At 45.3% G+C, this 25,799-nt stretch overlaps 1 protein-coding gene across 8 annotated transcripts; it reads left to right on the forward strand.

Annotated features, from left to right (window-relative positions):
- The first annotated feature begins 851 nt into the window (after window positions 1–851).
- On the forward strand, window positions 852–23,967 carry ASRGL1 (asparaginase and isoaspartyl peptidase 1). Of its 8 annotated transcripts, none has more exons than XM_078341214.1 (7): window positions 852–1,023; window positions 1,860–2,137; window positions 10,765–10,907; window positions 11,715–11,872; window positions 19,211–19,329; window positions 22,134–22,244; window positions 22,680–23,967. In XM_078341214.1, the coding sequence occupies exons 2-7, from the start codon at window positions 1,948–1,950 to the stop codon at window positions 22,883–22,885; spliced, it is 927 nt and encodes a 308-aa protein (XP_078197340.1). In that variant the 5' UTR covers window positions 852–1,023; window positions 1,860–1,947; the 3' UTR covers window positions 22,886–23,967. The 8 variants fall into 8 exon arrangements, with proteins under 8 accessions (XP_078197340.1, XP_078197339.1, XP_035118862.3 ...); XM_078341213.1 differs by lacking the exon at window positions 852–1,023 and adding an exon at window positions 1,298–1,338 and having other exon boundaries at window positions 1,824–2,137; XM_035262971.3 differs by lacking the exon at window positions 852–1,023 and adding an exon at window positions 1,298–1,338.
- Window positions 23,968–25,799: the final 1,832 nt, after the last annotated feature.

Here is a 25,799-nt window from a genome sequence, read left to right on the forward strand (position 1 = left end):
CCAGCACTTTGGGAGGCAAAGGTGGGTGGATCACCTGAGGTCAGGAGTTCGAGACCAGCTTGGCCAACATGGCAAAACCCATCTCTACTAAAAATATAAAAATTAGCCAGGCATGGTGTTGGACACCTGTAATCCCAACTACCCAGGAGGCTGAGGCAGGAGAATCACTTGAACCTAGGAGTCAGAGGTTGCAGTGAACCAAGATCGCACCATTGCACTCCAGCCTGGGCAACAGGAGTGAAAATCTGTCTCAAAAAAAAAAAAAAAAAATAGAATGCATTTCTGTTAAGGTTGTGGTCTGGTGTCCTGGACCAGCTGCTGTGTGGGTTCTGGTTCAGAGTTTATTTTTGTATAAGTTCTGGCCATTGTCCCTTTGTACATTTGGAACAATTCTCAGGAATGAATCAAACCCTGTGCCGTCAGAACCGTCAGTGCATGGAGTGGGTTGGGGAAAGGTGGCATTGTTGGACAAAGTGAAAGCCTATCTTTGACATTGGCTCATCCAGCTAATAAACAATTTAGAGCAAATTAATAAGAACAAAATAATTTTGCTGTGAGCCTAATCTGCCCTAAAAAATAAGAATAACATCAGAATTCGAAAAGGTACTTTCATAATAGAGTAAGATATCTTTCAGGTCATACCACTAACCCAGTTGTCTTCTTGGGTACAAATGTAAACTCCTTACATCCACCTTGACTACTGGAAGGACGAAACAGGAATCTAGGACAGCCACGGGTGAATACAGGCGGTTTCGTTCAGTCCCCAGGGGTGTCAAGTCTTTAGGGAACACACAGAGGCAGGGAGGAGTTGAAGTATCGACGAAAAACAAGGACTCGTAAGTGCTTACGCTGTAATCGCAGCACTTTGGGAGACCGAGGTGAAAAGATTGCTTGAGCTCCGGAGTTCAAGACCAGATAAAGAAACCCCATCTCAAAAATAAATAAATAATAAAATACGGACTTCTGCGGGTGATGAAACTTAACCCTGGGGGTTTTCAGACTCTCCGGGCACCCGAAGTAAAGGTATGGAATCAGACCAAGTAGAACAGTTTATCTTTCTGTTCTTCGCAAATGGTTAAGGGGAGAGACACTTCAAAGGGAGGGATTTTATTTCAAAATAGTAACTAGCGAGTCTGCTAAACATCTCTGACAAAGGAAGGATTTTAGGGCTCACAGCGTTGCTTTTCAATTTGCAATTACAAAACCTTGGCACGCCACTTTCCGCTTCTGGCCACCAACCCAACCACCCTGCCCCCAACCAGGAGAAGGAGGGTCCCCACCTGCCTCTAGGAAGCTCGCGCGAGCCAGGAGCTGAGACTCCGAGGAGCTGTGAGACAGGTGCGCGCTCGCCGCGCGTCGGGGCTTTACGGTAACTGGGTAGTGCTGCGGCCCTGCCTTGGTGCGCCGGCGCAGAGCCGTTGCGGGGCGAGCGGTTGCAGGCTGAGCGGTTTCTAACCCGCTCCGCTGAGCGGCCGGACTGGGCGGCTGCGAGGGCGGCTCGACCCAGCCTGAGGCCTCGGCGTCCGCCTCCCGCGGTGCCCTTGGTAATTCGGCGGCCCTCCTGAAGCAGGCACCCGAGACGTGGGAGGGCGAACGAAATAAACGAAAATAGACATTTTCCGGAGGGCAAAATACACATCCTCCCTCTGCGCCGGAGCTCGAAGGCGGGCGGCGGTGGGCGCGGGGCAACGTCCCCGGGGAAACTGAGGCTCCGGCAGGTCCGGGCCGGGGGCGGAAAGGAATGTGGGAGGGCGCGGGGCGCCCTGGGCTCTTCGTACCTAGCTCAACCGAGCCGCCCCTTCCCACCCACTGCTGTCAAGCAGGCCTCCCAAAATAGAGACTGGGCGCTGTCCCCACAGGATCTCCCGAAGACCTTGTGTCCCCGCGACTTCCTTGGACTGGCTTTGGACGACGCTTTCGTCTTCCTAGTGCCTAGGATCCGCCGACATGAATCCCATCGTGGTGGTCCACGGCGGCGGGGCCGGCCCCATCTCCAAGGATCGGAGGGAGCGAGTGCACCAGGGTGTCGTCAGAGCCGCCACCGTGGGCTACTGCATCCTCCGGGAGGGCGGGAGCGCCGTGGACGCCGTGGAGGGAGCTGTGGTTGCCCTGGAAGACGATCCCGAGTTCAACGCAGGTAAAATGTGCCTTTCAGCTAGTAAATAATGTGAGTCCGGTCAAGCTCCTCCCTCAGAATAAATAGAACCTATGTAAAGTGTCGAGGAATCTAATGAGCTTTGGGGTGAAACTATGTAAAAAAAAAAAAAAGAAAGAAAGAAAGAAGACGTCAATCAATAAATATAAAATGTACATTGGTTCCATCTGGAAAGGTAGGACTACTGTGGGGGGCAGTTCCAGGTCACAGGTAGATTCAAAGATTTTCTGATGGACAGTTGGTTTAAAGCTTTGTCTAAAGACCTAGACTCCACAGAAGGGAATGTCTGGATTATATAAGGACTTGGGGCTGCAGATGGAATTAGTAGAAGGCGGTTGAGCACGGTGGCTCACTTCTGTAAGCCCAGCACTTTGGGAGGCCAAGGCGGGCAGATCACCTGAGGTTAGGAGTTTGAGACCAGCCTGGCCGGAGCCTGTAATCCCAGCTACTTGGAAGGCCAAGGCAGGAGAAGCACTTGAACCTGGGAGGCAGAGGTTGCAGTGAGCCGAGATCACGCCACTGCACTCCAGCCTAGGCAACAGAACAAGACTCCATCTCAAAAAAAAAAGATTAAAAATAGAAGGGAATGTCTGCGGTAAGATAAGGGGTTAGGGAGACCAAGACTCCCCTCCCGATATGCAGAAGAACTCCCCATGTAGCAGGCTATTGAGAGAATAAATTGTAAATGTTTCTTATCAGAGTTGATTCTCTCCTGAATCAGGAAAAAGGCCTAGAAAAGGATAGCTTTGTAGGACTATTTCACGATATGGCAAAGAAACATAATTTGGGGTCAACATAGTTCACTTTCAGGCTTTACTGTGTGTCATGTGATGTCATACTAGAGTCCTGCTGGAATTTGGTATCTTACTGCTACAGGCAAAGTCGGCTTTGTCAGTCTTAAGATCTGTTATAATGTTAATGCTGGTCAGCTGGGCCTGAATTCCAAAAGGAAGGAGGGAATAATGAGGTATATTTTACTTCCCCTGACAAGGTTCCAAAGGTTTCAGGTTAACTTTGGAATGCAGAGTGTATTCTTTTGTGCTTCTCTTCTTTCACTCAGTTCACGCTTTTTTAGAATATTAATCATTATAGCACGTATCAGGCAGTGGTCTAAGAAATGTACTTGATTTATTTAATCTGAACGTTAAATGAGTTGATCACTTAACTCACTTGAGTTGGTTAACTTGAGCTAGTTTAACTCAAGTTGGTTAAACCAACTCAAGTCAACTCATAATGAACATTAAATGATTGAGTTAGGCAAAATTATTATCCTCATATCTTAGATCAGACTAAGGCACAAAAAGATTAACTTGCTGGAAGACATTCATCTCTTTGTTTTAAAATGGAAAACCTGACATCTGGGCTAGGGATTGAAATATTTCTTGAAATTATACCACCCACCCAACATCTGTGAGGAAAAAGAATTTCAGGAAATCTTAATCTTTGTTCTGTCCCCTTTACAAAGCACTCTTTAACACTCTTTAAATTGTGTAAGTCTACCTGAGACCAGCACAGTGGCTCATGCCTGTAGTCCCAGCACTTTGGAAAGTCGAGGTGAGCGGATTGCTTGAGCTCGGGAGTTCAACGCCATCCTGAGCAACATGGCAAAACCCCACCTCTAAAAAAAATACAAAAAACAGTGTGGTGGCACGAGCCTGTAGCCACCTTCCCAACTTCTCAGGAGGCTGAGGTGGGAAGATTGCTTAAGCCCAGGAGATCAAGGCTGCAGTGAGCCAAGACTGTGCCACTGCACTCCAGCCTGGGTGACAGAGTGAGACCCAGCCTCTAAAAATAAAAATAAGTCCATCTGAATTTAAAATGAGACCTAACAGTGTGCTTTCATGGCTCCATTTGTGGAACCAGAATTTACCAGATAGGGACTGACTTTGCCAGCAGAGGAAGCAGCCAGCATTTTCTGTGGGTGACTTGTTAAACTATTGCCTCTTAGCACTCAGAACCCCCTGGGCTGACAAACCCTCACTTATTTACACAGGACCTTCGTTTGAAATGGGTCATCCTGGTTTGCCGTCTCTTATTCTTAACAATTCCTCATCTGCATGAATTGGGAAGTACAGATTAGGGAATTGGAGCAGCTAGTTCTCATTTTTTTTGCTCTGTATCCAGAGGCCTTCCTTCTCAATGTCTCCCCTCGCATCTTTCAAATGTCTGCTATTCAGCACATTGAGGAAGAAAAGAGTAGAGCTGAAAAGAAGGAAAGCGAAGATTCTGGGGGGAAAGGTGGGACTTTTAACAGCACACTGTGAACCACATTCAGTGAACATTCAGTACAGGCAAACAATATTCCCAGCAGCCTCTGCTGTAGTCCTCTGGAATAAATAACTGTTTGGGAACTTCATACAAAAAGCCGAACCTAGTAGGCATTGAGTTCAATGGTAATAATTAGCATTCATGACACAACTTGCCTGAACGTTTGTAAAAACATTATGCTTACGTTCTATTCCTGTTTCAATATGGATTTTACTTTATGTCTAAAGCTTGTTTCATAATAGTTTGTTAAAAAGTGGTTGATTTTTAGTTACCAGCACTGTAAAGATTGAACTTGTAAATCTGAATGCTAGAAATATTCTTTAAAAACTTCTTTGATTGGCAGCCAAATAATGACTATTTGCTTTCACTAGAGCTCAGCAGTATTTACACAGCACTTTAGATATTAATTCTCTCTACAATTCAGTGTGATAAGCTGCTAGAGAATCTTTGAGAGAACAGGATTTTTTTCATTTATCTCCTGTCTTTCTGGACTTACAGAATCAATAAGGTAAAGATCTGTGGTGGGGTCTAGGAGTTGTTACTTCTTTGTTTTGAAGATTCTCAGGTGATTCTGAGACACAACCAGGTTTAGAATCTACTAACCTAATACCACCATAAAATTTTAATGGGTTTGGTGTCTGTTTTTTGGTATAATTTGCATATAGTAAAATTCCCTTTTCAGTATAGAGTTCCCTGACACTGACAGATACATGTAACTACCACCACAATCAAGATATAAAACTGTTCCATTACTCTCCCACGTCCCTTTGAGTCCGCACCTCCATTCACTCCCAGCTCCTGGCAACAACTCATCTGTTCTCTGTCCCGGTAGTTTTGCCATTTCCAAATGTCATAAATGGCAGCACTTTGGGAGGCTGAGGCAGGTGGATCACTTGAGGCCAGGAGTTCAAGACCAGCCTGACCAACATGGCGAAACGCTGTCTCTACTAAAAATACAAAACAGCCAGTCGTGGTGTCGCACACCCCCAGTCCCAGCTACTCAGGAGGCTGAAGCGCAAGAATCACTTGGACCCAGGAGTGGAGGTTGCAGTGACGCCACTGCAATCCAGCCTGGGCAACAAAGGGAGACTCTGTCTCAAAAAAAAAAAGGAATGTCATAAACAGAATCATGCAATATGTATCCTTAGTCTGTGTTCTTCAGTTAGCGTAATGCATTAGAGTGTTACCTGTGTAGACATGAGTATCAGTCATTTTTCCCTTTTAATTGAGTAATAATTCATTGCATGAATATACCACAGTTGATTTAACCATGTAACAGCTGAAGGACATGTTCCCTTTGGGACCATTATAAATAAAATCACTGTAAATATTTGTATACAGGTGTTTATGTGAACATAAGTTTTTATCTTCCTTAAGGGTGAATACATAGCAGTGGGACTGCTGGCTTGTGGCAAGAATTTAACTTCATTAGAAACTGCCAACCTTTTACTATTCCCACTAGCAATGTGTGGAAGTTCCACTTAGAGGTCAGGCACAGTGGCTCACACCTATAATCTCAGCATGTTGGGAGGCTGAAGCAGGCAGATCACAAAGTCAAGAGTTTGACACCAATCTGGCCAACACAGTGAAATCCCATCTCTACTAAAAGTACAAAAATTAGTTGGGTGTGGTGGTGGGTGCTTGTAGTCCCAGCTACTTGGGAGGCTGAGGCAGGGGAATCGCTTGAACCCGGGAAGTGGAGGTTGTGGTCAGCCAAGATCACAGCACTGCACTCCAACCTGGACAACAAATCGAGACTCCATATCAAAAACAAAGAAAGTTCCATTAACTCCACCTCTTCATCAGCACTAGCTAGTGTCAGCAGTTTTTATCTGAGCAATCCCAGTAGGCATATAGTGGAGTCTTATTATGGCATTGATTTGCCTTTCCCTAAATGGGAAGTGATATTTAACATCTTTACATGTGCATTTTTGTAGTTCATTTCTTTTTTTTTTTTTGAGACGGAATCTCGCTCTTGTCACCCAGGCTGGAGTGCAGTGGCGCGATCTGAGCTCGCTGCAGCCTCCACCTCCCAGGTTAAAGCAATTCTCCTGCCTCAGCCTCCTGAGTAGCTGGGATTACAGGCACCCACTACCATGCCCAGCTAATTTTTGTATTTTTATCAGAGACGAGGTTTCACCATGTTGGCCAGGCTGGTCTCAAACTCCTGACCTCATAATCCACCCACCTTGGCCTCCCGAAGTGCTGGGATTACAAGTGTGAGCCAGTGTGCTCAACCTAGATGAACTTTCATTACTTCACAAAAGCAGTTGTGTTTTGGGCAAGGCCTGTTATCCTTTGAACTATAGCCTAAATGTTTTTCAAAGTTAGCTCCACCCAGTAGCCCAGGAATAATGAAGGGAAAGGCAAGATAGGATGTGTATGTTAACTCAGATCTCTTTCACTGTCATAATTTTCTCACTGAAATAATTTTTGCAAAGGTAGTTTCAATATTTCCAGGGGTCCTATATCCAGTTCCCCACAGATACCAAGGGACAGCTGTATGTGTTTCTCAGAGATCACAGTATGACATCCTCCCTAACAGCTGGCAATCACTTATCTGTTTCTTGTCACTATCATTTTATTGTTTTAAGAATGTTCTGTAAATTTAATTGTTACTAGACATGGGTCCTAGAGCTCCAGTGGCGCAATCGGTTAGCGCGCGGTACTTATATGACATGGGTCCTGATCCAGACCCCAAGAGAGGTTTTCTTGGATCTCGCCGAAGAAGAATTCAGGGCGAATCTGTAAAGTGAAAGCAGGTTGATTAGGAAAGTAAAGGACTGAAGCATGGCTCCTCCCTAGGCAGAGCAGCCCTGAGCGCTGCTGGTTGCCCATCTTTATGGTTATTTCTTGATGATATGCTAAACACGGGTGAATTATTCATGCCTCCCCTTTTTAGACCATATAGGGCAACTTCCTGACGTTGCCATGCATCTGTAAACTGTCAGGGCGCTGGTGGGAGTGTAGCAGTGAGGATGACCAGAGGTCACTCTCGTGGCCATCTTGGTTTTGGTGGGGTTTGGCTGGTTTCCTTACTACAACCTGTTTTATCAGCAAGGTCTTTATGACCTGTCTCTTGTGTTGACCTCCTGTCTCATCCTGTGACTTAAGAAGCCTTAACTATCTGGGAATGCAACCCAGTAGGTTTCAGCCTTATTTTTCCCAGCTCCCGTTAAAGATGGAGTTGCTCTGGGTCAAACGCCTCTGACAGAATCATACAGTATGTGACCTTTTGGAAATGGCGGTCTTCATTTCCAAAGGATTTTTGCCCTTGAGATCCATCTAGTTGTTGCCCATATCATTTATTCCTTTGTTGCTGAATAGTATTCTCTAGTATAGCTGTACCACTGTTTATTTACACATTCACCTGGTAAAGGATATTTTGGTTGTTTCTGGTTTGGGACTATTACAAATAAAGCGGCTATGAACATTGATGAATAGGTTTTTATATGAACATAAATGTCCATACCTCTGGGATAAATGCCCAGGAATGTGATTTCTGGGTCATGTGGTAGACAGCATATAGTTGGGTCAATTTTTTTACCCATGCCAGGCACAGTGGCTCACGACTGTAATGCCAGCACTTTGGGAGGCCAAGGCAGACAGATCACTTGAGGCCAGGAGTTGGGGACCAGCCTCATCAACATGGTGAAACCCCATCTCTACTAAAAATACAAAAGTTAGCTTGGCTTGGTGGCACATGCCTGTAGTCCCAGCGACTCAGGAGGCTGAGGCAGGAGAATTGCTTGAACCCGGGGAGGTGGAGGTTGCAGTGAGCCAAGATCCCACCACTGCACTCCAGCGTGGGCGACAAGAGTGAGACTCCGTCTCAAAAAAATAAAAATAAAATTATCCACTCTGCCTATACCTGTCTTTTAATTGGTGTATTTAGAAGATTTGCATTTTATGTAATCACTGATGCACTGAGGTGTACACCTACTATTGTGTGTCTAGTGTTCTGTTTGCTGGTTTTGCTTTCTTTTTCTTGCCTCCCTATGGGTTATTTTAGCATTTTTTAGAATTTCGTTTTGTTTTATCTGTAGTATTACTGAGTGTATCTCTCTGTCTAGGTGTTGTAGCTGTTTGCTCTAGAATTTATGTTGTAGATGGATAAACACATGTAAGTTATCACAGTCTAAAAAGTGACCATTTTTCCAGGTTAAGCAGCCTATAGAAGCCTTACCTTCCTTTATATCCCTTTACTGTCCCCTGCTGATCATATAAGTGTCTGAGATATTTCCGCTATGTACATTGAGAACCACTTCAGACAGTGTTACCATTTTTGCTTTAAATGGCAAATGTAATTTGGAAAATTCAAAAAGAGAAGGAAAGTCTATCAGATTTACCCATTTTTTTACTCCTTCCTTTATTCTTCCCTCCTAATGTCCAGGATGCCTTTTTGGCCAAGCGTGGTGGCTCACACATGTAAACCCAGCACTTTGGGAGGCCAGAAACACTTACTCTTGCCTACACATGCTAGACGTTATTCTGAGTGTTTAATATGCAATATCTACCTCATTGATGGTTGTAAGGATTAATGAGTTGATTTTCTTACTCATTTTACACATGAGGAAACAGGTACAAAGAGGTTGAGAGGCATAGCTAGATTTGTAGGCATTATCTGGGCAGAGAAATACAGAGAGAGGGTGCTAGTGGTCAAAACAACAGCACGTGCAAAGGCCAGAGACATGTGGGCTCCTGGTATATAGTAGTCCTCCCTTCTCTATGGGGGATGTGTTCCAAACCCCCATGGGTACCTGAAACCACCAATGGTTCTCAACCTTCCGTACATACTTACATACATCTGATAAAGTTTAGTATCTTAACTCAGCACAGGAAGAGGTTCAAAACAGTGACTGTTAATAAAATAGAACAATTGTAACAGTATGCCAGCATCACTACTCTTGTGCTTTGAGACCATTATTAAGTAGAATAAGGGTTTCTCAAACACAAGCACTGTGGTACTACTTGATAATCAAGACGGCTGCTAAGTGACTAACAGCAGGGAACCTATACAGTGTGGATATGCGGGACAAAGGGAGGAATCGTAGCCGGGTGCTGTGGCTCATGCTTGTAATTCCAGCACTTTGGGAAGCTGAGGCGGGTGGATCATGAGGTCAGGAATTCAAGACCAGCCTGGCCAATATGGTGTTACCCCGTCTTCACTAAAAATACAAAAATTAGCCAGGTTTGGTGCCACACACCTATAATCCCAGCTACTCGGGAGGCTGAGGCAAAAGAATCACTTGAACCGGGGAGAGAGAGGTTGCAGAGATCACGCCACTGCACTTCAGCACTTCAGCCGGGGCAATAGAGCGAGACTCCGTCTCAAAAACAATAATAATGAAAATAAAGGAAGGAATCACATTGTTTATTTCTGGAATTTTCCATTTAAAAATTTGGGGCCAAGGTTGACCAAGGGTAACGGAAACCTCAGAACAAGGCTGTAGATAAGGGGACTAATGTATTCAAGGAAACCTAATATTTCAGGAAAATATAGCCAAGGAGAGAAAATGAAGCTGGAAAAGCAGGTCAGAGGTCAGGTTGGGAAGAGCTTTGTACTTTTTATTTTGTAGGTCATGAAGTGCCAAGTCAGACTTCTCTTTTTTTTTTTTTGAGACGAAATCTTACTCTGTCACTCTTGGTTCGTGGCAAACTCCACCTCCCAGGTTCAAGTGATTCTCCTGCCTCAGCCTCCTGAGTAGCTGGGATTACAACCACATACCACCACACCTGGCTAATGTTTATATTTTTAGTAGAGACAGAGTTTCACCATGTTGGCCAAGCTGGTCTCAAACTCCTGACCTCAAGTGATATGCCCACCTTGATTTCCCAAAGTTCTGGGATTACAGGCGTGAGCCACCGCAGCCAGCCTCCAAGTCAAGATTTCTCTCTTTTTTTTTTTTTTTTTTTTTTGAGACGGAGTTTTGCTCTTGTTACCCAGGCTGGAGTGCAATGGCGCAATCTCGGCTCACCGCAACCTCCGCCTCCTGGGTTCAGGCAATTCTCCTGCCTCAGCCTCCTGAGTAGCTGGGACTACAGGCGCGCGCCACCATGCCCAGCTAATTTTTTGTATTTTTAATAGAGACAGGGTTTCACCATGTTGACCAGGATGGTCTCGATCTGTTGACCTCCTGATCCACCCGCCTCGGCCTCCCAAAGTGCTGGGATTACAGGGGTGAGCCACCGCGCCCGGCCAAGATTTCTCTCTTAAAAAAAAAAAAAAAAGTTCCTCTGGCAATGGAATAGAGGATGAATTAAATGGAGCAAATTAGAGGAAAATCTGGAGCTGTTTCTAAATTCTTAATTCTTGCTTTTCAACTTGTTTTTGGTTTTAGGTTGTGGGTCTGTCTTGAACACAAATGGTGAGGTTGAAATGGACGCCAGTATCATGGATGGAAAAGACCTGTCTACGGGAGCAGTGTCCGCAGTCCGGGGTATAGCCAATCCCATTAAACTCGCTCGGCTTGTCATGGAAAAGGTATATGTGACAAAACATCCTTTTCCTAACGAACTGTTATCACTATACTTCAGTGATAAGGGCTCCAACTGTGCAGAAATACTTGAGATCACTGTTCTCATAAAATATATACAAGGCAGAAGCAATGTATTTGAGTTGCTCCAATCAGCCAAGATTCTTGACTAGAAATCACTTGACAAGTGAGCAATTACTTTTTATCTTCCTGTATTATCTTCAGACTACATACAAAATGACCAGACCAGCTATTTAATAGCATGTGTTAAAGATGGATTGAGTTCTCTAATTTAACATAATATGCAAATCGCATCTCTAGTAACATTCCATCAAGGTCTTTTTTTTTTGAGACAGAGTTTCACTCTTGTTGCCCAAGCTGGAATGCAATGACACGATCTCAGCTCACTGCAGCCTCCACCTTCTGGGTTCAAGCATTTCTCCTGCCTCAGCCTCCCAAGTCGCTGGGATTACAGGCATGCACCACCACACCTGGCTAATTTTGTATTTTTAATAGAGACGAGGTCTCTCCATGTTGATCAGGCTGGTCTGGAACTCCAGCAGGTGATCCCCTAGCGTCAGCCTCCCAAAGTGCTGGAATTACAGGTATGAGCCACCACGCTTGGCTGGGGTCTTTTTTGAATGCAAAAACTCAGAAGAGAGTCAGGCTTTGTTCAGCATACAGAAAAGCAAACCACTGGAATTTGTATTTTTGAGACTTTTCACCCAAAGAGAAGTGATTATTTCAACACAGTTGCAACAGTTTAAAAGATTTAAATTTTTCCAAAAACCAATTGTTTTTTCTTTCTGGCTCAGACACCTCATTGCTTTCTGACTCACCATGGTGCAGCACAATTTGCAGCAGCTATGGGAGTTCCAGAGATTCCTGCAGAAAAACTGATAACAGAGAAAAACAAAAAGCGTCTGGAAAAAGAGAAGCATGAAAAAGATGCTCAGAAAACAGACTGTCAAAAGTAGGTCTTACCTGTTGCTCACTTTATTTGGGAGTTATTAAAATATGAAAGTTTGGCAAATACCTGATTATCTACATTTTTTTCTTTTTTTTTTTTTTTTTTTTTGAGACGGAGTCTTCTGTTGCCCAGGCTGGAGTGCAGTGGTGCGATCTCAGCTCACTGCAACCTCCACCTTCCGGGTTCAAGCAATTCTCCTGCCTCAGCCTCCTGAGTAGTTGGGACTACAGGCATGTGCCACCATACCTGGCTAATTTTCTTTTTTTGTATTTTTAGTAGAGACAGGGTTTATTTAAAAGATTCAATTAATTTTAAAAAAATAGTATATTTTAAATATACAATTTTTAGCTTCTGTGTAATTTTAGCCTTGATGTGTTATATTTACTAATTACAATTCATGTTTTATCTTTTTTTTTTAATCTTTTTGCCCTAGCGTCTTGGTATTGCTGGTATTTGGTACAATTCATGATTTAATGTTAATATTAATAAAAATTAACCAGGTATGGTGGCTCATGCCTATAATCCCAGCACCTTGGAAGTCCGAGGCGGGCTGGTCACCTGAGGTCAGGAGTTCAAGACCAGCCTGACCAACATGGAGAAACCTCATCTCTACTAAAAATACAAAATTAGCTGGGCATGGTGGTACATGCCTGTAATTCCAGATACTCAGGAGGCTGAGGCAGGAGAATTGGTTGAACCCAGGAGGCGGAGGTTGTGGTGAGCCAAGGTCACACCATTGCACTCTAGCCTGGGCAACAAGAACAAAATTCCATCTTTAAAAAAAAACAAAAACAAAAATTAATAAAAATTTTGTATATATTACAATTACTTTGATAACTTTTTGGAAATTATACCTGCAAATTACTTTTTTTTTTTGAGACAGAGTCACACTCTGTTGCCCAGGCTGGAGTGTAGTGGTATGATCTCAGCTAACTGCAACCTCTGCCTCCCGTGTTCAAGCAGTTCTCCTGTTTCAGCCTCCCAAGTATCTGGGATTACAAGTGTACGCCACCACACTTGGCTAATTTTTATGTTTTTAGAAGAGACGGGGTTTCACCATGTTGGCCAGACTGGTCTCAAACTCCTGACCTCAGCTTATCCACCCACCTCAGCCTCCCAAAGTGCTGGAATTACAGGCGCACGCCCGGCCAACCTTTTTATTTTTTTAGATTAGCTCTTTATTTTTTGATGAAAATACATTCTCTACTTGGGAGGCCTAGGCAGGAGAATCACTAGAACTCGGGAGGTGGAGGTTGTGGTGAGCCGAGATTGCGCCATTGCACCCCAGCCTCGGCAACAAGAGTGAAACTCCGTCTCAAAAAAAAAAAAAAGAAAAGAAAATACATTCTCATTTTTTATACTTTGGATGTAATTACATTTCACTTTTAATCCCTTAGATTATTGAAAATGAGTATAAGTCAAGACTTTGATAGAATAAGAATGCTAAAGTGGAGCTTGCAAAAAAAATGAAAAAGGAAGTAAAAATCTTCAAAGAAGCAAGCTGCTTGCATTTTCCAACGCTGGAAACAATAAAAATAAGCAATCTTCTTCCAGAGTGACCCGCATAAAATTCACAAACAAGACATTACAAAGGTTTTGTTCAATGAAGATCTACTTATTAATCACAACCATGAAAATTAGTAAGAAAATTATTTTCACCAAATCCACGGTTTGAACAAGTCAGATGAAATCCTTGCCACTTCTTATTCTTTACTAAAGGAAGATTTAATTGCTAATCACAAAGAATCACACACAAAAAAGCATACAGGCAGTTACAGGAATCGAGGGAAAGAGGCCAAATAAACAGACAATTGATTTTACCAGAAACAGAAAACACTATAAAACACTGATGCGGTTAATGTTCTTGAGAGAATAATACAAGGTGTCCAGTACTTAGCCACACCTAGTCTTTTCATGACGCTGTCAGCACAGTGAGTGCAAAAAACGATGGAAGTTTTCTAGGTTTAGTAAAAGAAATTTCAAAATTTGGTAAAACGCTAAACATGTAATGAAAACAACAATACTGTTTCTCTTTTCTATGACTTTGCCTATTTTTGTCCTATACTCATTTTTTCCTTGGAATTCTTTTTTCTCTTATCAGTCTTTATTTATTTATTTATTTTACTGTTTTTTTTTAACATTCTTTATAGGTAGATGGGATTTCTCTATGTCGCTCAGGCTGGCCTTGAATTCCTGGGTTCAAGTGGTCCTCCCGCTTCAGCCTCTTGAGTAGAAGGAATTATAGGCACAAGCCACTGTGTCTGGCTCTTTCTTATCAGCCTTAAGGTTATACTCTATGGTAAATTTAAAAAAAAATTAAAAATACCAAAAGTGTTGTTTTTATTTTGCTTTTGCTATGGTATTTTTGCTATATAAAAGATTTTAGGGCCAGGGACGGTGGCTCACGCCTGTAATCCCAGCATTTTGGGAGGCCAAGGTGGGCGGATCACCTGAGGTCAGGAGTTCGAGACCAGCCTGGCTGATTGATATGGTGAAACCTTATCTCTACTAACAATACAATAATTAGCCGGGCATGGTGGCGTGTGCCAGTTGTCCCAGCTACTGAAGCTGAGGCAGGAGAATCACTTGAACCTGAGAGGCGGAGGTTGCAGTGAGCCGAGAAGGCGCCATTGCACTCCAGCCTGGGCAACAGTAGCAAGACTCCAGCTCAAAAAACAAAATAAAATAACTGGTCTCACACTCCTGACCTCGGGTGATGCACTGGCCTCAGCTTCCCAAAGTGCTGGGATAGATTTTAATTTTCGGTAATTAAATATGCCTTCCTCTTCTTTTATAGTCGTAAGACTCAAAACTCCTAACGTAGTCCCCTCGGCTGACACATAAAGTCACCTAGATTTTCTTGAAAAAATTCGTTTTGTGTTTTATATTTAGATGTTTAGCCATCTGGAGTTAGTTTTTAGGATGATGGAAAGTGGGATTCCTATTTGCTTTTCTCTAGCTAGGATGCCAAATTTCTCTCTCAAGCCCCTCAAATACCACTCTATCTAGCTACTATTCAGTCTCCATGTTACTGCCTAACCTCAGGCTTAAATCCAAAACTGAATTTATTTCTCCACCCTGCTACACACACACACACACACACACACACACACACACCAGCAAGAAAACAAAAAACCTATTCCTAATGGTCTTCTACATTTCAATAAATGTTCTTATGTCCTTTCAGCTGCTAAAGCCAAAAGCCTTAATGTCTGTCATGATTTCCAGTCCTCCTGGAAATTCTATCAGCTCTACCTTCAAAATTCCCCAACTCCAGCCTACACCTTATCTTTCCGCTGAAACCATCCTGACCCAAACCACTGCCTCCTCAAGCCTCCTAAGTGGTCTCTGCTTCTACTGTGGTCCTCAGTGAATACCACATTTCAGCCAGAATAATAATTATTTTAAAATAGGCTGGGCACAGTGTCTGCCAGAATAATTATTTTAAGATAGGCTGGGCGCGGTAGCTCACTCCTGTAATCCCAGCACTTTGGGGGGCCAAGAAGGATGGATCACTTGAGGCCAGGAGTTCAAGACCAGCCTGGCCAACATGGCAAGAGCCCTATCTCTACTAAAAATACAAAAAAAAATTAGCCAGCCGTGGTGGCACAACGCCTGTAATCCCAACTACTCGGGAGGCTGAGGCTGGAGAATCGCTTGAACCTGAGAAGCCGAGATTGCAGTGAGCCTAGATCACACCACTGCACTCCAGCCTGGGCAACAGAGCCAGGCTCCATCTTAAAAAATATATTTTTTAAGATAAAAATATTATAGATATATAGCATACATACAGAAGTACACAAATCCCGCGTATGCACACTGATGAATGTTCAGAGTGAAAACACCCGTGTGATCAGCACCTGGTTGAAGAAGAAGGATGTTGCCAGAAGCTCCCCTCACTCCCCTTTCCACTCACTACCCTGCCCCCAAGGGGACCACTTTCCTAACTTCTACGTAGATGAGTGTTGCCTGTCTTTTACCTTTATTTCAGTGAAATCGTATAGTATATCCTTTTTTGGCCTGCCTCCTTTCAAAATGATACTTCTGAGATTCCTGTGTTTGTTGCAATAGTTCATTCTCATTGCAGTGTAGTATTCCAGTTCATTAACACACCACAGCTTATCTGCTCTGCCTGTGGCGGACATTCGCGTTTTCAGTTTAGGGTGACAGTACCTCCGCCTTCTCTGCGGTTTCGCTTTCTGTGCTTTCAGTTACCCACACTCAACTGCGTTCTGATGTTTGAGAGACTACGTTCTCGTAACTTTTAGTACAGTGTATTGTTATAATTGTATTATTTTATTATTGTTAACCTCTTACTGTGCCTAATTTATCAATTAAACTTTATCATAGGTATGTACATACAGTATGTCAGGAAACATCATATTTATAGAGGTCAGTCATAGCTGAGGTTTCAGGCATCCACTAAGGGTCTTGGAACGTATCCCCTGCAGATAAGCGGGGACTAGTGTATTATACCTACTGCTGCTGTGAGCACTAGTATATGCTTTTTTGGTGAACACCTGCCACATTTCTGATGGATAGATACACAGGTGAATAATTGCTGAGTCATGGAATGTGCATATGATCAGTTTTAGTAGATACTGTGAAACGGTTTTCCAAAGAAGTTGGTACAGTCGACACTAACAGCAGGATTGAATGAGCATTCCAGCTCCTGCACATCTTTGCCATGTTTGATATGCCGCTTTCATTTTAGCCATTCTGCTGCAGAGCGGGTAGAGTGGAAAGAATGATTTTTGGTTTTTTCCCCTGAGGCAGAGTCTCGCTCTGTCCAGGCTGGAGCAGAATGGTGCCATCTCAGCTCACTGCAACTTCCACCTCCTGGGTTCAAGCAATTCTCCTGCCTCAGCTTCCTGAATAGCTGGGATTACAGGCACCCACCACCACACTCAGCTAATTTTTTGTATATTTAGTAAAGATGGGGTTTCACCATGTTGGCCAGTCTGGTCTCAAACTCCTGACCTCAGGTGATCCACCTGCCTCAGCCTCCCAAAGTGCTGGAATTACAGGCCTGAGCCACCACACCTGGTCCAGAGTGATTATTTTTAAGATTAAACTTAGACTGTGGCACTTCTTAACTCAGACTCCCCAGTGTCCTCTCATTTCACTCAGAATAAAAGCCTTTGCAATGGCCTAAAAATAGGATGATTATATTATTTAGTGTTTAAACTGGAACTCTATCTTGAGAGGAAAAGTACCACTGTTAATACAGCCATGATAGCAGGCATAGATTTAAACGGTCCTGGGTAACTAGTGCGGATAGTCATCCCAGTTGTCAGAGACGTTGTGATCTGGCCTTGGCTGTCTGTGATCATTCGCCTACCATGCTCTCCCTCATTTTATTCTCCCCAACCATGCTGCTCTCTTTCAAATTCCATGTACATGGCAGGCATGTTTGTGCATTAGCAACATTCCTCCCCAGCAGTTGACATGGCATGTTGCCCCTCTGCCCTGCAGAGACACCCTGTATAAAACAGCACCTCCCCACCATCACTCTTCCGTGATGCTGCGGTATTCTTCTTCTTTTTTGTTTGGGATTTTTTGGGGGGAGGGTTGGGGGGTGTGTGTGTGTGTGTGTGTGTGTGTGTGGTTCTTTTTGTTTGCCTGACACACTATTGCCCTGTTACTACCACCCTCTACCCCAAATGCAAGTTCCATGGAAGAAGGGACTTTGTTTAGCTTACCACTGTGTCCCAACACTTAAAACAGTGCCTTGAGGCCAAGCGCAGTGGCTTACACCTATAATCCCAGCACTGTGGGAGGCCGAGGCAGGTGAATCACCAGAGGTCAGGAATTCAAGACCAGGCTGACAAACATAGAGAAACCCTGTCTCTACTAAAAATACAAAATTAGACAGGCATGGTGGCACATGCCTATAATCCCAGCTACTCGGGAGAATCACTTGAACCCGGGAGGTGGAGGTTGTGGTGATCCAAGATCGCACCATTGCATTCCAGTCTGGGCAATAAGAGGAAACTCCATCTCAAAAAAAAAAAAAAGTGCCTTATATACAATTTATTATAGAATTTTGCTGGTGGGTATTGGGTGTTAGTGGACAATTTCTTCAAGTTCATTACAAGCACGCATTGCGTGACAGGGTGAGAACTGCATTCTGAGAAATGCATAGTTGGGCAGTTTCATAGCCGTGCAGACATCTTAGGTGCACTCCCACCCGGAGATGTGCGGAGCCCACTGCACGTCTAGGCTGCATAGCTCAGCCTGTTGTCCCAGGCTACAAGCCTGAGCAGCACATAATGTGCTGAATACTGTAGGCAGTTGTAACACAACGGTAAGTATTTGTGTATTGAAACATAGAAAGGTACAGTAAAAATAGAGTCTTACAATCTCATGGGACCACCTTCATATATGCAGATGCAGTGTGTTGATTCAAACATCATACATGGCACATGACTGTATTCAAGAATTCATGATAAAATATTAGGGGAAATTAACTGATTTGATCTTTACGACAACCGCGTGACACCGGGTCCATAGGCAGGCAGCATCAGTGATACCCGGGAGGCTGTTAGAAATGCAGGATCGGCCAGGCGCAATGACTCACACCTGTAATCCCAACATTTTGGGAGGCCAAGGCGGGCAGATCACCTGAGGTCAGAGATTCAAGACCAGCCTGGCCAACATGGTGAAACCCCTCTTTACTAAAAACATAAAAATTAGCCAGGTGTGGTGGCACGTCCCTGGAATCCCAGCTACTCAGGAAGCTAAGGCAGGAGGATCACTTGAACCTGGGAGGTGGAGGTTGCAGTGAGCCAAGATTGTGCCACTGCACTCCAGCCTGGATGACAGAGTGATACTCTGTCTCTCTCTCTCTCTCTCTCTCTCTCTCTCTCTCTCACACACACACACACACACACACACACACAGGATATTGGGCCCCGCCCCATATCTACCAACTCACTTTTCCTTCCTTTCTCCTCTTGGTGGCAGCTTCAGAATCTCTGTGGGCTCAAGGATCCAAGGGATTCTTATACACACTAACGTTTGAGATGCACCTTATTTTTTTCCCCATTTTATGATGGGGACAATGAGACAAAAGAAAACTTAAGGTCACAGCTAGAAAACGGTGGTGTTGGGAGTGGATGTGCTCTTAAAGCTGACGTGTAGAGGAGTGTCCAGCAATCCACCTGTAACTTACATGTAGAATGAGAAGCAGGCAGCTTCTCTCTAGAATGTTGGAGTTAAAGGGTGCCCCATTTTCCATTAACATATAACATGAGACTTAAGTGGTCTGAAGCTACATTGTTGGTTATGGGATTCATTCTCATTTTCAGCCTGTCGCTTTTTTCTGTTTATTTTTGGCAGAAACTTGGGAACCGTGGGTGCCGTTGCCTTGGACTGCAAAGGGAATGTGGCCTACGCAACCTCTACAGGGGGTATCATTAATAAAATGGTCGGCCGTGTTGGGGACTCACCGTGTGTAGGTAGGTTGGCTCCTGCCCCTTCTCCGTTCCTCCATCCTCAGGCTCTCCTCATTCCCTGTTCCCTGCCCCCTCTCCCTTTCTTGCTGCGTTCCCTTTCTGCTCTTGGTGCAGCTCCAGGATGTCTGGGAGTGAAACGGGGTTGGAAGGGGCTGTTCAGGGCGCTGCTTTGAGAGGGTGTTTGTATCGGCAGCACTGTTTTCTAGAACGCTTGCCTTTTCGGAACGACTTGGGTAGATAAGTGGAGACAGGGATGCTGAAGTTGCCCCCAGTCTCCCCGATAGTGATTCTGTTTTCTCCTTAGCCGCAGCTTCAGGATCTGCAGACTTACTAGAGACTAACTCCCCAGACATGGGCTCTAATTAGCAATCTGAGAAATCTGAGAGTTTAAGACTGCGGTTATTAGATCTGAGCAGCAGGAAAGGGACAGACTTCTACAGACATATTACAGATTGAGATGTTGTTTACAATCACCAGGAAGCACATCCTCTCATTCCCAGGAGTGGGTGAGAGGCACTTACTGTGTTCCTCTAGTCTTTAGTAATAATCTACACTCTTGACAATTCTTGATACCCTTTTTCTGTCATGAACTGAGAGACACTGGAAGCTTCCTTAAAGAGTAGAGGCTTCGTAACTCTTCTTCTGCTTGATGAATCACCCAAAAGATAGGAAGTAGACTACTTTCTTTCTCCTTAGCAAAAATCCTACCAAACTATCCCTAGTCAGTAGTGCAGCTTGCTTCAGCTGGATTCAGACCAGACCACAGAGTCACTCCAGGTTAGCTCCTAGAAATTAATTTTTTTGGCCAGGTATGGTGGCTCATGCCTGTAATCCAAGCACTTTGGAGGCCAAGAGCAGCCTGACCAACATGGTGAAACCCCGTCTTTTTAAAAAAGATTTAAAAAAAAAAAGAAAAAGAAATTAATTTTTTTTTTAAAGACAGAGTCTCGCTCTGGAGGGCAGAGGAGCAATCTTGGCTCACTGCAACCTCCACCTCCCAGGTTCAAGTGATTCTCCTGCCTCAGCCTCCTGAGTAGCTGGGATTACAGGCACGCGCCACCATGCCCAGCTAATATTTTTTGTATTTTTAGTAGAGATGGGGTTTCACCATCTTGGCCAGGATGGTCTCCATCTCTTGACCTCGTGATCTGCCCACCTCAGCCTCCCAAAGTGCTGGGATTACAGGCGTGCGCCACCGTGCCCAGCCTAGAAATTAATTTTAAACTTCAGTTACAGTGGTACATCTAGACAAGAAGAGGTGTAAGCTAAATTCTCAGAAGTCCTTGTCCAGCTGTGAGCACCAGGTGTGCTTTGTCTGGCCTTCTGAGCAGCCTTAGGCCCCTGGCTGGACAGTCAGGAGGGACGGTGCTAGGCACAGCAATGGTCACTCAGGCAATCCACTTGTCCTGAGAAGTGCATGTGGTGGGAGGACAGCTTCACAGACCCGACGCCTGTGCCATGACCACCCTTGGAGGCGCCTGGCCTTCTGTGATCCTAGAGTAACTGAAAAGCAAGCAAAGACTTGGCTGCTTCCAAATGTTAGGGCAGATTGACACCATGGGAAACGGCCAGTTTACTCCCCAACAGAAGCTTATAAGAAAAAGGAAGGCCATGCGCAGTTGCTCATGCCTATAATCCCAGCACTGTGGGAGGCCAAGGCAGGTGGATCACGAGGTCAGTTCAAGACCAGCCTGGACAGCATGGTGAAACCCCATCTCTGCTAAAAATACAAAAATTAGCTGGGTATGGTGGTGCGCGCCTGTAGTCCCAGCTACTCGGGAGGCTGAGGCAGGAGAATCGCTTAAACCCAGGAGGCAGGAGAATTGCTTAAACCCAGGAGGCAGAAGTTGCAGTGAGCCGAGATTGCACCACTGCACTCCAGCCAGGTGACAGATGGAGACTCCGTCTCAAAAAAAAAGAAAACGGAAAGCCTCCTCCTCCCACTGCAGCAGCTCACTCACTGCCCAGTGTCATCTCCCTCCAGAACCAGAGCCAGGGATGATCTCCTTTGAGAACCTCTGGGGCCTTGTGACAATTCAGTGCAACATCTCAACTCCTGAGTCCTTGCCCCATGTCCAGCATCCATAAGTAAGGCAAATGTCAGTCATCTCTGCTTCTGTATCAACTGCAGGAGAGTAAAGGTGAATCCTTCCAAGGCTAAAGGACTCTCAGGCTGGTAGCTGTGTGTGAACAGATAGAGGAATGACTTAGAGAAGGCTGTAAGGTTGCTTGATCCCAGAACAAAATAAGGAAGAATCTTACCAAAGTAGCTTTCGCTGCAGACCCCTGCTTAAGTGGATAGCCCAGAATAGTTCCCTCAGGTCCGGTCATGCCCACCCTCAACAAACAGAGCTGCCCTCCATCGGACAGTGTGCACGGATGTAAGGTTGTGGGTATCTGTTTTCCCAAAATCGCTGGAACCTGATGGCCTTGCTAGAGATCCATGTAATGCAGTCAAGCTGTTTCTCCTTCATAGTGTGTACGGCATGAGGAGGAGGCAGGGAGGGGTGGCTTCATTGAGCAGAAAGGAATGGCTATGCTTTGGGGCCAAGAAGATGCTATCCTGCTGTAGCTGCTGTGTGAAGATCAGGCCTCCCCTCCTGAGGCTCCCTTTATCCTCCTCCATTCTGGGGCATCTACATGGCGCTTTCTAGTCTACCTTAGTGTCTGCAGATCATGGCTGCTAACCTGACCTTCGTCTATACTTGAGCGCCCTTTGAGATTTAACTTTCACATAGCGTCTGACTTGTAATATGGATTTGAATTTCTCGACTGTGAATGCTCAGAACAATCACCCTTTTGAGCAGGATCTGGAGGTTATGCTGACAGTAACATCGGAGCCATCTCAACCACAGGGCACGGGGAAAGCATCCTGAAGGTGAACCTGGCCAGACTCACTCTGTTCCACATGCAACAAGGTACGCAGACCACAGGACAAGTCGAGTAATTTGTGAAGACAAATGCTTAGAAGGTATTTGATAAGTAAACGCATGGAGACGTGTAGGAAACCCTTTCCTGTTGGCTACAGATGTCGCTTTCAGGTCGTTAACACTGTGTTGACTCCGCCTTCCCTTAGGTCTGGAATGGGAGAGCACTGAGTACTGTCATCCCCCACATCTCAGGAGAAGGGGGCAGTGGAGAGACATTGAGCCTGAGTGAGGGAGGGAAGACCCCTCTGCTTGGGCTGATGCTAGGACTCTGTCACCCGGCAGGGAGGGGAGGACCCTCCTTTTAAGCGTTCAGGTGTTCATTCACCACAAATCCTTCCTAGTTCACTTTCTAACTGCAAGTGATTTTCCCATGAGATTCTGTTCAGTAATGTGTATTGTTTCTCAACCCTTCCTTGTTTTCAGGAAAGACGGTAGAAGAGGCTGCGGACCTGTCGTTGGGTTATATGAAGTCAAGGGTCAAAGGCTTAGGTGGCCTCATCTTGGTTAGCAAGACAGGAGACTGGGTGGCAAAGTGGACCACCACCTCCATGCCCTGGGCAGCCGCCAAGGACGGCAAGCTGCACTTTGGAATTGATCCTGGTGAAACTATTGTCACAGACCTGGCCTAAGCCCCTGGTAGACTGTGTTCCAGATGCTAGCTTAGTGGAAGAGTACAGTCTCCTCATGAGACATAGCCTAATCAATTAGATCCAGACATGGAAGAAATCGTGCAGTCTGTCACTTGTTTTGTTGCCTTAATAAACATCTGAATGTTTGGTTGAGGGGCGGGTTCTAGAGTCACGAGAGACATGCCCGTGAGCTGTGATTACTCTACTGCACTCCAGCCTGGGCAACAGAGCGAGATATTAAAAAAAAAAAAAAAGAAGAAGAAGAGAAAGAAAGCAGCAGCAGGATCCTGACACGACAGATTTGGGAGACCCACAGCCTGCAGACACTGTGGGCTGAAAGGTGGGGAGGGAGGCTCCGGCAGAGTTGGAGGCCTCTGGAAGTGAGACGAGAGCCACAGACACACTGGTGGGTGAAGTCCAGGTGACCCTCAGAATATTGCACAAGAACATGAGGGAAAAGAACAAAAATCCTTTAAGGGAAATGTTCTCCATGTATGAGAGACTAAATTGATTTTCCTAAGAAAGTTCAGATCTTCCCTGACTTCTCTGGATGTTTCCAGATACTTCCAAACGACCCAGATACTTCCAAAGAACCCATAGCTCCCTAACCTGGAGATGGAAGGTCATAATGGAGATGCTGTGGGATTCCGTGAAGTTTCTTGGGTTCAGAGATGAGCCTCCCTCAATTAGTGTTCTCCCATGAGCCAGACTCCACCTGCCAAAGAGCCTCTGGTCCTCGTATAGTGAGTGACAGGACTCAGCCTCTCCAACAACAGAGAGGAGCCGACCGCTGTAGAGCTGGCCCCGTGACTTCCTGCGTCCTCACCGGGTTTTGTGCTTTGAGATTCTTCCCACCTCCCCGCCCCCACCAGCTGCATCGGGTGCTGTGCTGAGTGGTCAGCATGGTGGAGAAAGTCATTTCCCAGGGGACGGTTTTCCCCTTTATCTCTTGTTACACTGGAAACGCGATTCTGCTGTAATATCCCTGCTCAGTTTTTCAGTCTCTCAGGGTTCACCTTCTCTCTGGAAAGAAATTGTTTAACTTTACATTCCATGTGCTGCTAATAAAATGTATTTTGAAAGAGTAAGAGTGTGGTTGGGAGTCACTGTTGACAAAGACCAGAATGCACACGAGCTCTCCCCTTGGTCTCAATTCCGAAGTACCAAAGAGACCTTGAGATGGGGGTGGGGGGGGCGGTACTGCCCCCTTGTGGAGGACATGTGAGTGTTTCCCAGAACTAAACTTCTGAGTGGGTTAAGGAAGAAGCCAAACCATGATAGGGTTTATTGCCCAGTCCTCCTGCAGTTTGCCAATATTCACCCCAGACAGAGGTGCACAGTTCTGGCTCCTGTCCCCATACCCTCCTTGGGGCTGTGTCAGCTGCTCCAAACTAGAGAGAAAGAGGGCACTTAGAGGCAGAACTGAGTTTGAATCCTGCTTCTCACTACCTGGGTGACCCTGGGCAAATTAACTTTTAAGCACGTTTCATCTGTAAAGTAGATCACTATGATGATGACAGAAGGGAAAGAAAAGGTGCAGTTCTCGGTGTTTTACTTTAAGGATCTTACGGACAAATATAGAAACTGTGCTAGGCCCAGGATGGAGTTTCTGTCCTTAAAAACCTCGACGTGCAACAACTGCCCCTTTAGGAACAAGGATTTTGGTAGCAGGTGTATCAGCTGAGGATTGCCACAGCACGAGTCCACAGACGAAGTGGCTTAACCAACAGAAATGTGTTAATATTTTCTCCGTTCTGGAGGCTGAAAGTCCAAGGTCAAGGTGCGGCCGCGTTGGTTTCTCCCGAGGCCTCTCTCCGTGGCTTGTGTAATAGCCGGCCATCTTCCTGCTGGGTCCTCACGTGGTCTTTCCTCTGTACATGCACAGCCCTGCCGTCTGTCTCTACATGTCCTACCCTCCTCCTCTTATGAGGACACCTGTCATATTGGACTAGAGTGGACTCCAATGACCTCATTTAACTTTAATCACCTCTTCTTTAAAGGCCCTGTCCCCAAATACACTCACATGCTGAGGTCCTGGGGGTTAGGGCTTCAGCTTGTGAATTTGGGAGGGGACAGAATTCAGCCCATAACATGAGGCAAAACAGAATCGGTTGGGGTTTGGAAAGGGGAGGCCTTTTGGAAAAGACAACAATGGCTAAGTAGATAGAACAAAGGAAGGAGGCCAGGCGTGGTGGCTCACACCTGTAAGTCCTTGGGACCTTGGGACTTGGTCCCACCTTGGGAGGCTGACGCGGGCAGATCAGGAGGTCAGGAGTTTGAGACCAGCCTGACCAACATGGTGAAACCCCATCTCTACTAAAAGATACAAAAATTAGCTAGGTGTGGTGGTACATGCCTGTAATACCAGCTACTCGGGAGACTGAGGCAGGAGAATTGCTTGAACCTGGGAGGTAGAGGTTGCAGTAAGCTGAGATTGCACCACTGCATTCCAGCCTGGGTGACAGAACAAGACTCCCTCTCAAAAAAAAGAAAAAGAAAAAAAGAAGGAGCTGGAGGATAGGGAGGCCGATTGAAAATGATTTTGAGCTTGTCTCATCAGTTCTCCACGAGGAAATTGACTAGTTATTAAAGACTGCTGTAGGCTCGGCTTGTGGCCACTTGACCTCTTCGGCAGGGCAGCCCAGGTACTGGGATACGTACGGGGTCGTCACCCACTATGTGCAAAGCCAAAGTGTGTATTTTTGCCCTCAGATGTGAGATGTACCAAAAGCCACCTTCACCAGCCTGGGAATTCTGTGACTGGAGACCACGTACAGTTCTCGCTTTTGCCCCACACCTTGTCAATGGGCTGCTCACTCACTGTCAGAGAAATGACCCTGATCTCATCTGAAAGACGAGAACAATCTTTTTATCACTTCTGTGCCACAAGAGGGCAGCAAGCTACAAACTCTCC

This window comes from Callithrix jacchus, chromosome 10, assembly GCF_049354715.1.
Source record: "Callithrix jacchus isolate 240 chromosome 10, calJac240_pri, whole genome shotgun sequence".
NCBI classification, from domain to species: Eukaryota; Metazoa; Chordata; class Mammalia; order Primates; family Cebidae; genus Callithrix; species Callithrix jacchus.

Excerpts from the sequence above, each read along its gene's own strand:
- ASRGL1 (XM_078341214.1), top strand. The coding sequence starts at position 1,948 with ATGAATCCCATCGTGGTGGTCCACGGCGGCGGGGCCGGCCCCATCTCC. Across the intron at positions 2,138-10,764 it reads CGATCCCGAGTTCAACGCAG|GTTGTGGGTCTGTCTTGAAC; the intron begins GTAAAATGTGCC and ends TTTTGGTTTTAG. Across the intron at positions 11,873-19,210 it reads CAGAAAACAGACTGTCAAAA|AAACTTGGGAACCGTGGGTG; the intron begins GTAGGTCTTACC and ends TATTTTTGGCAG.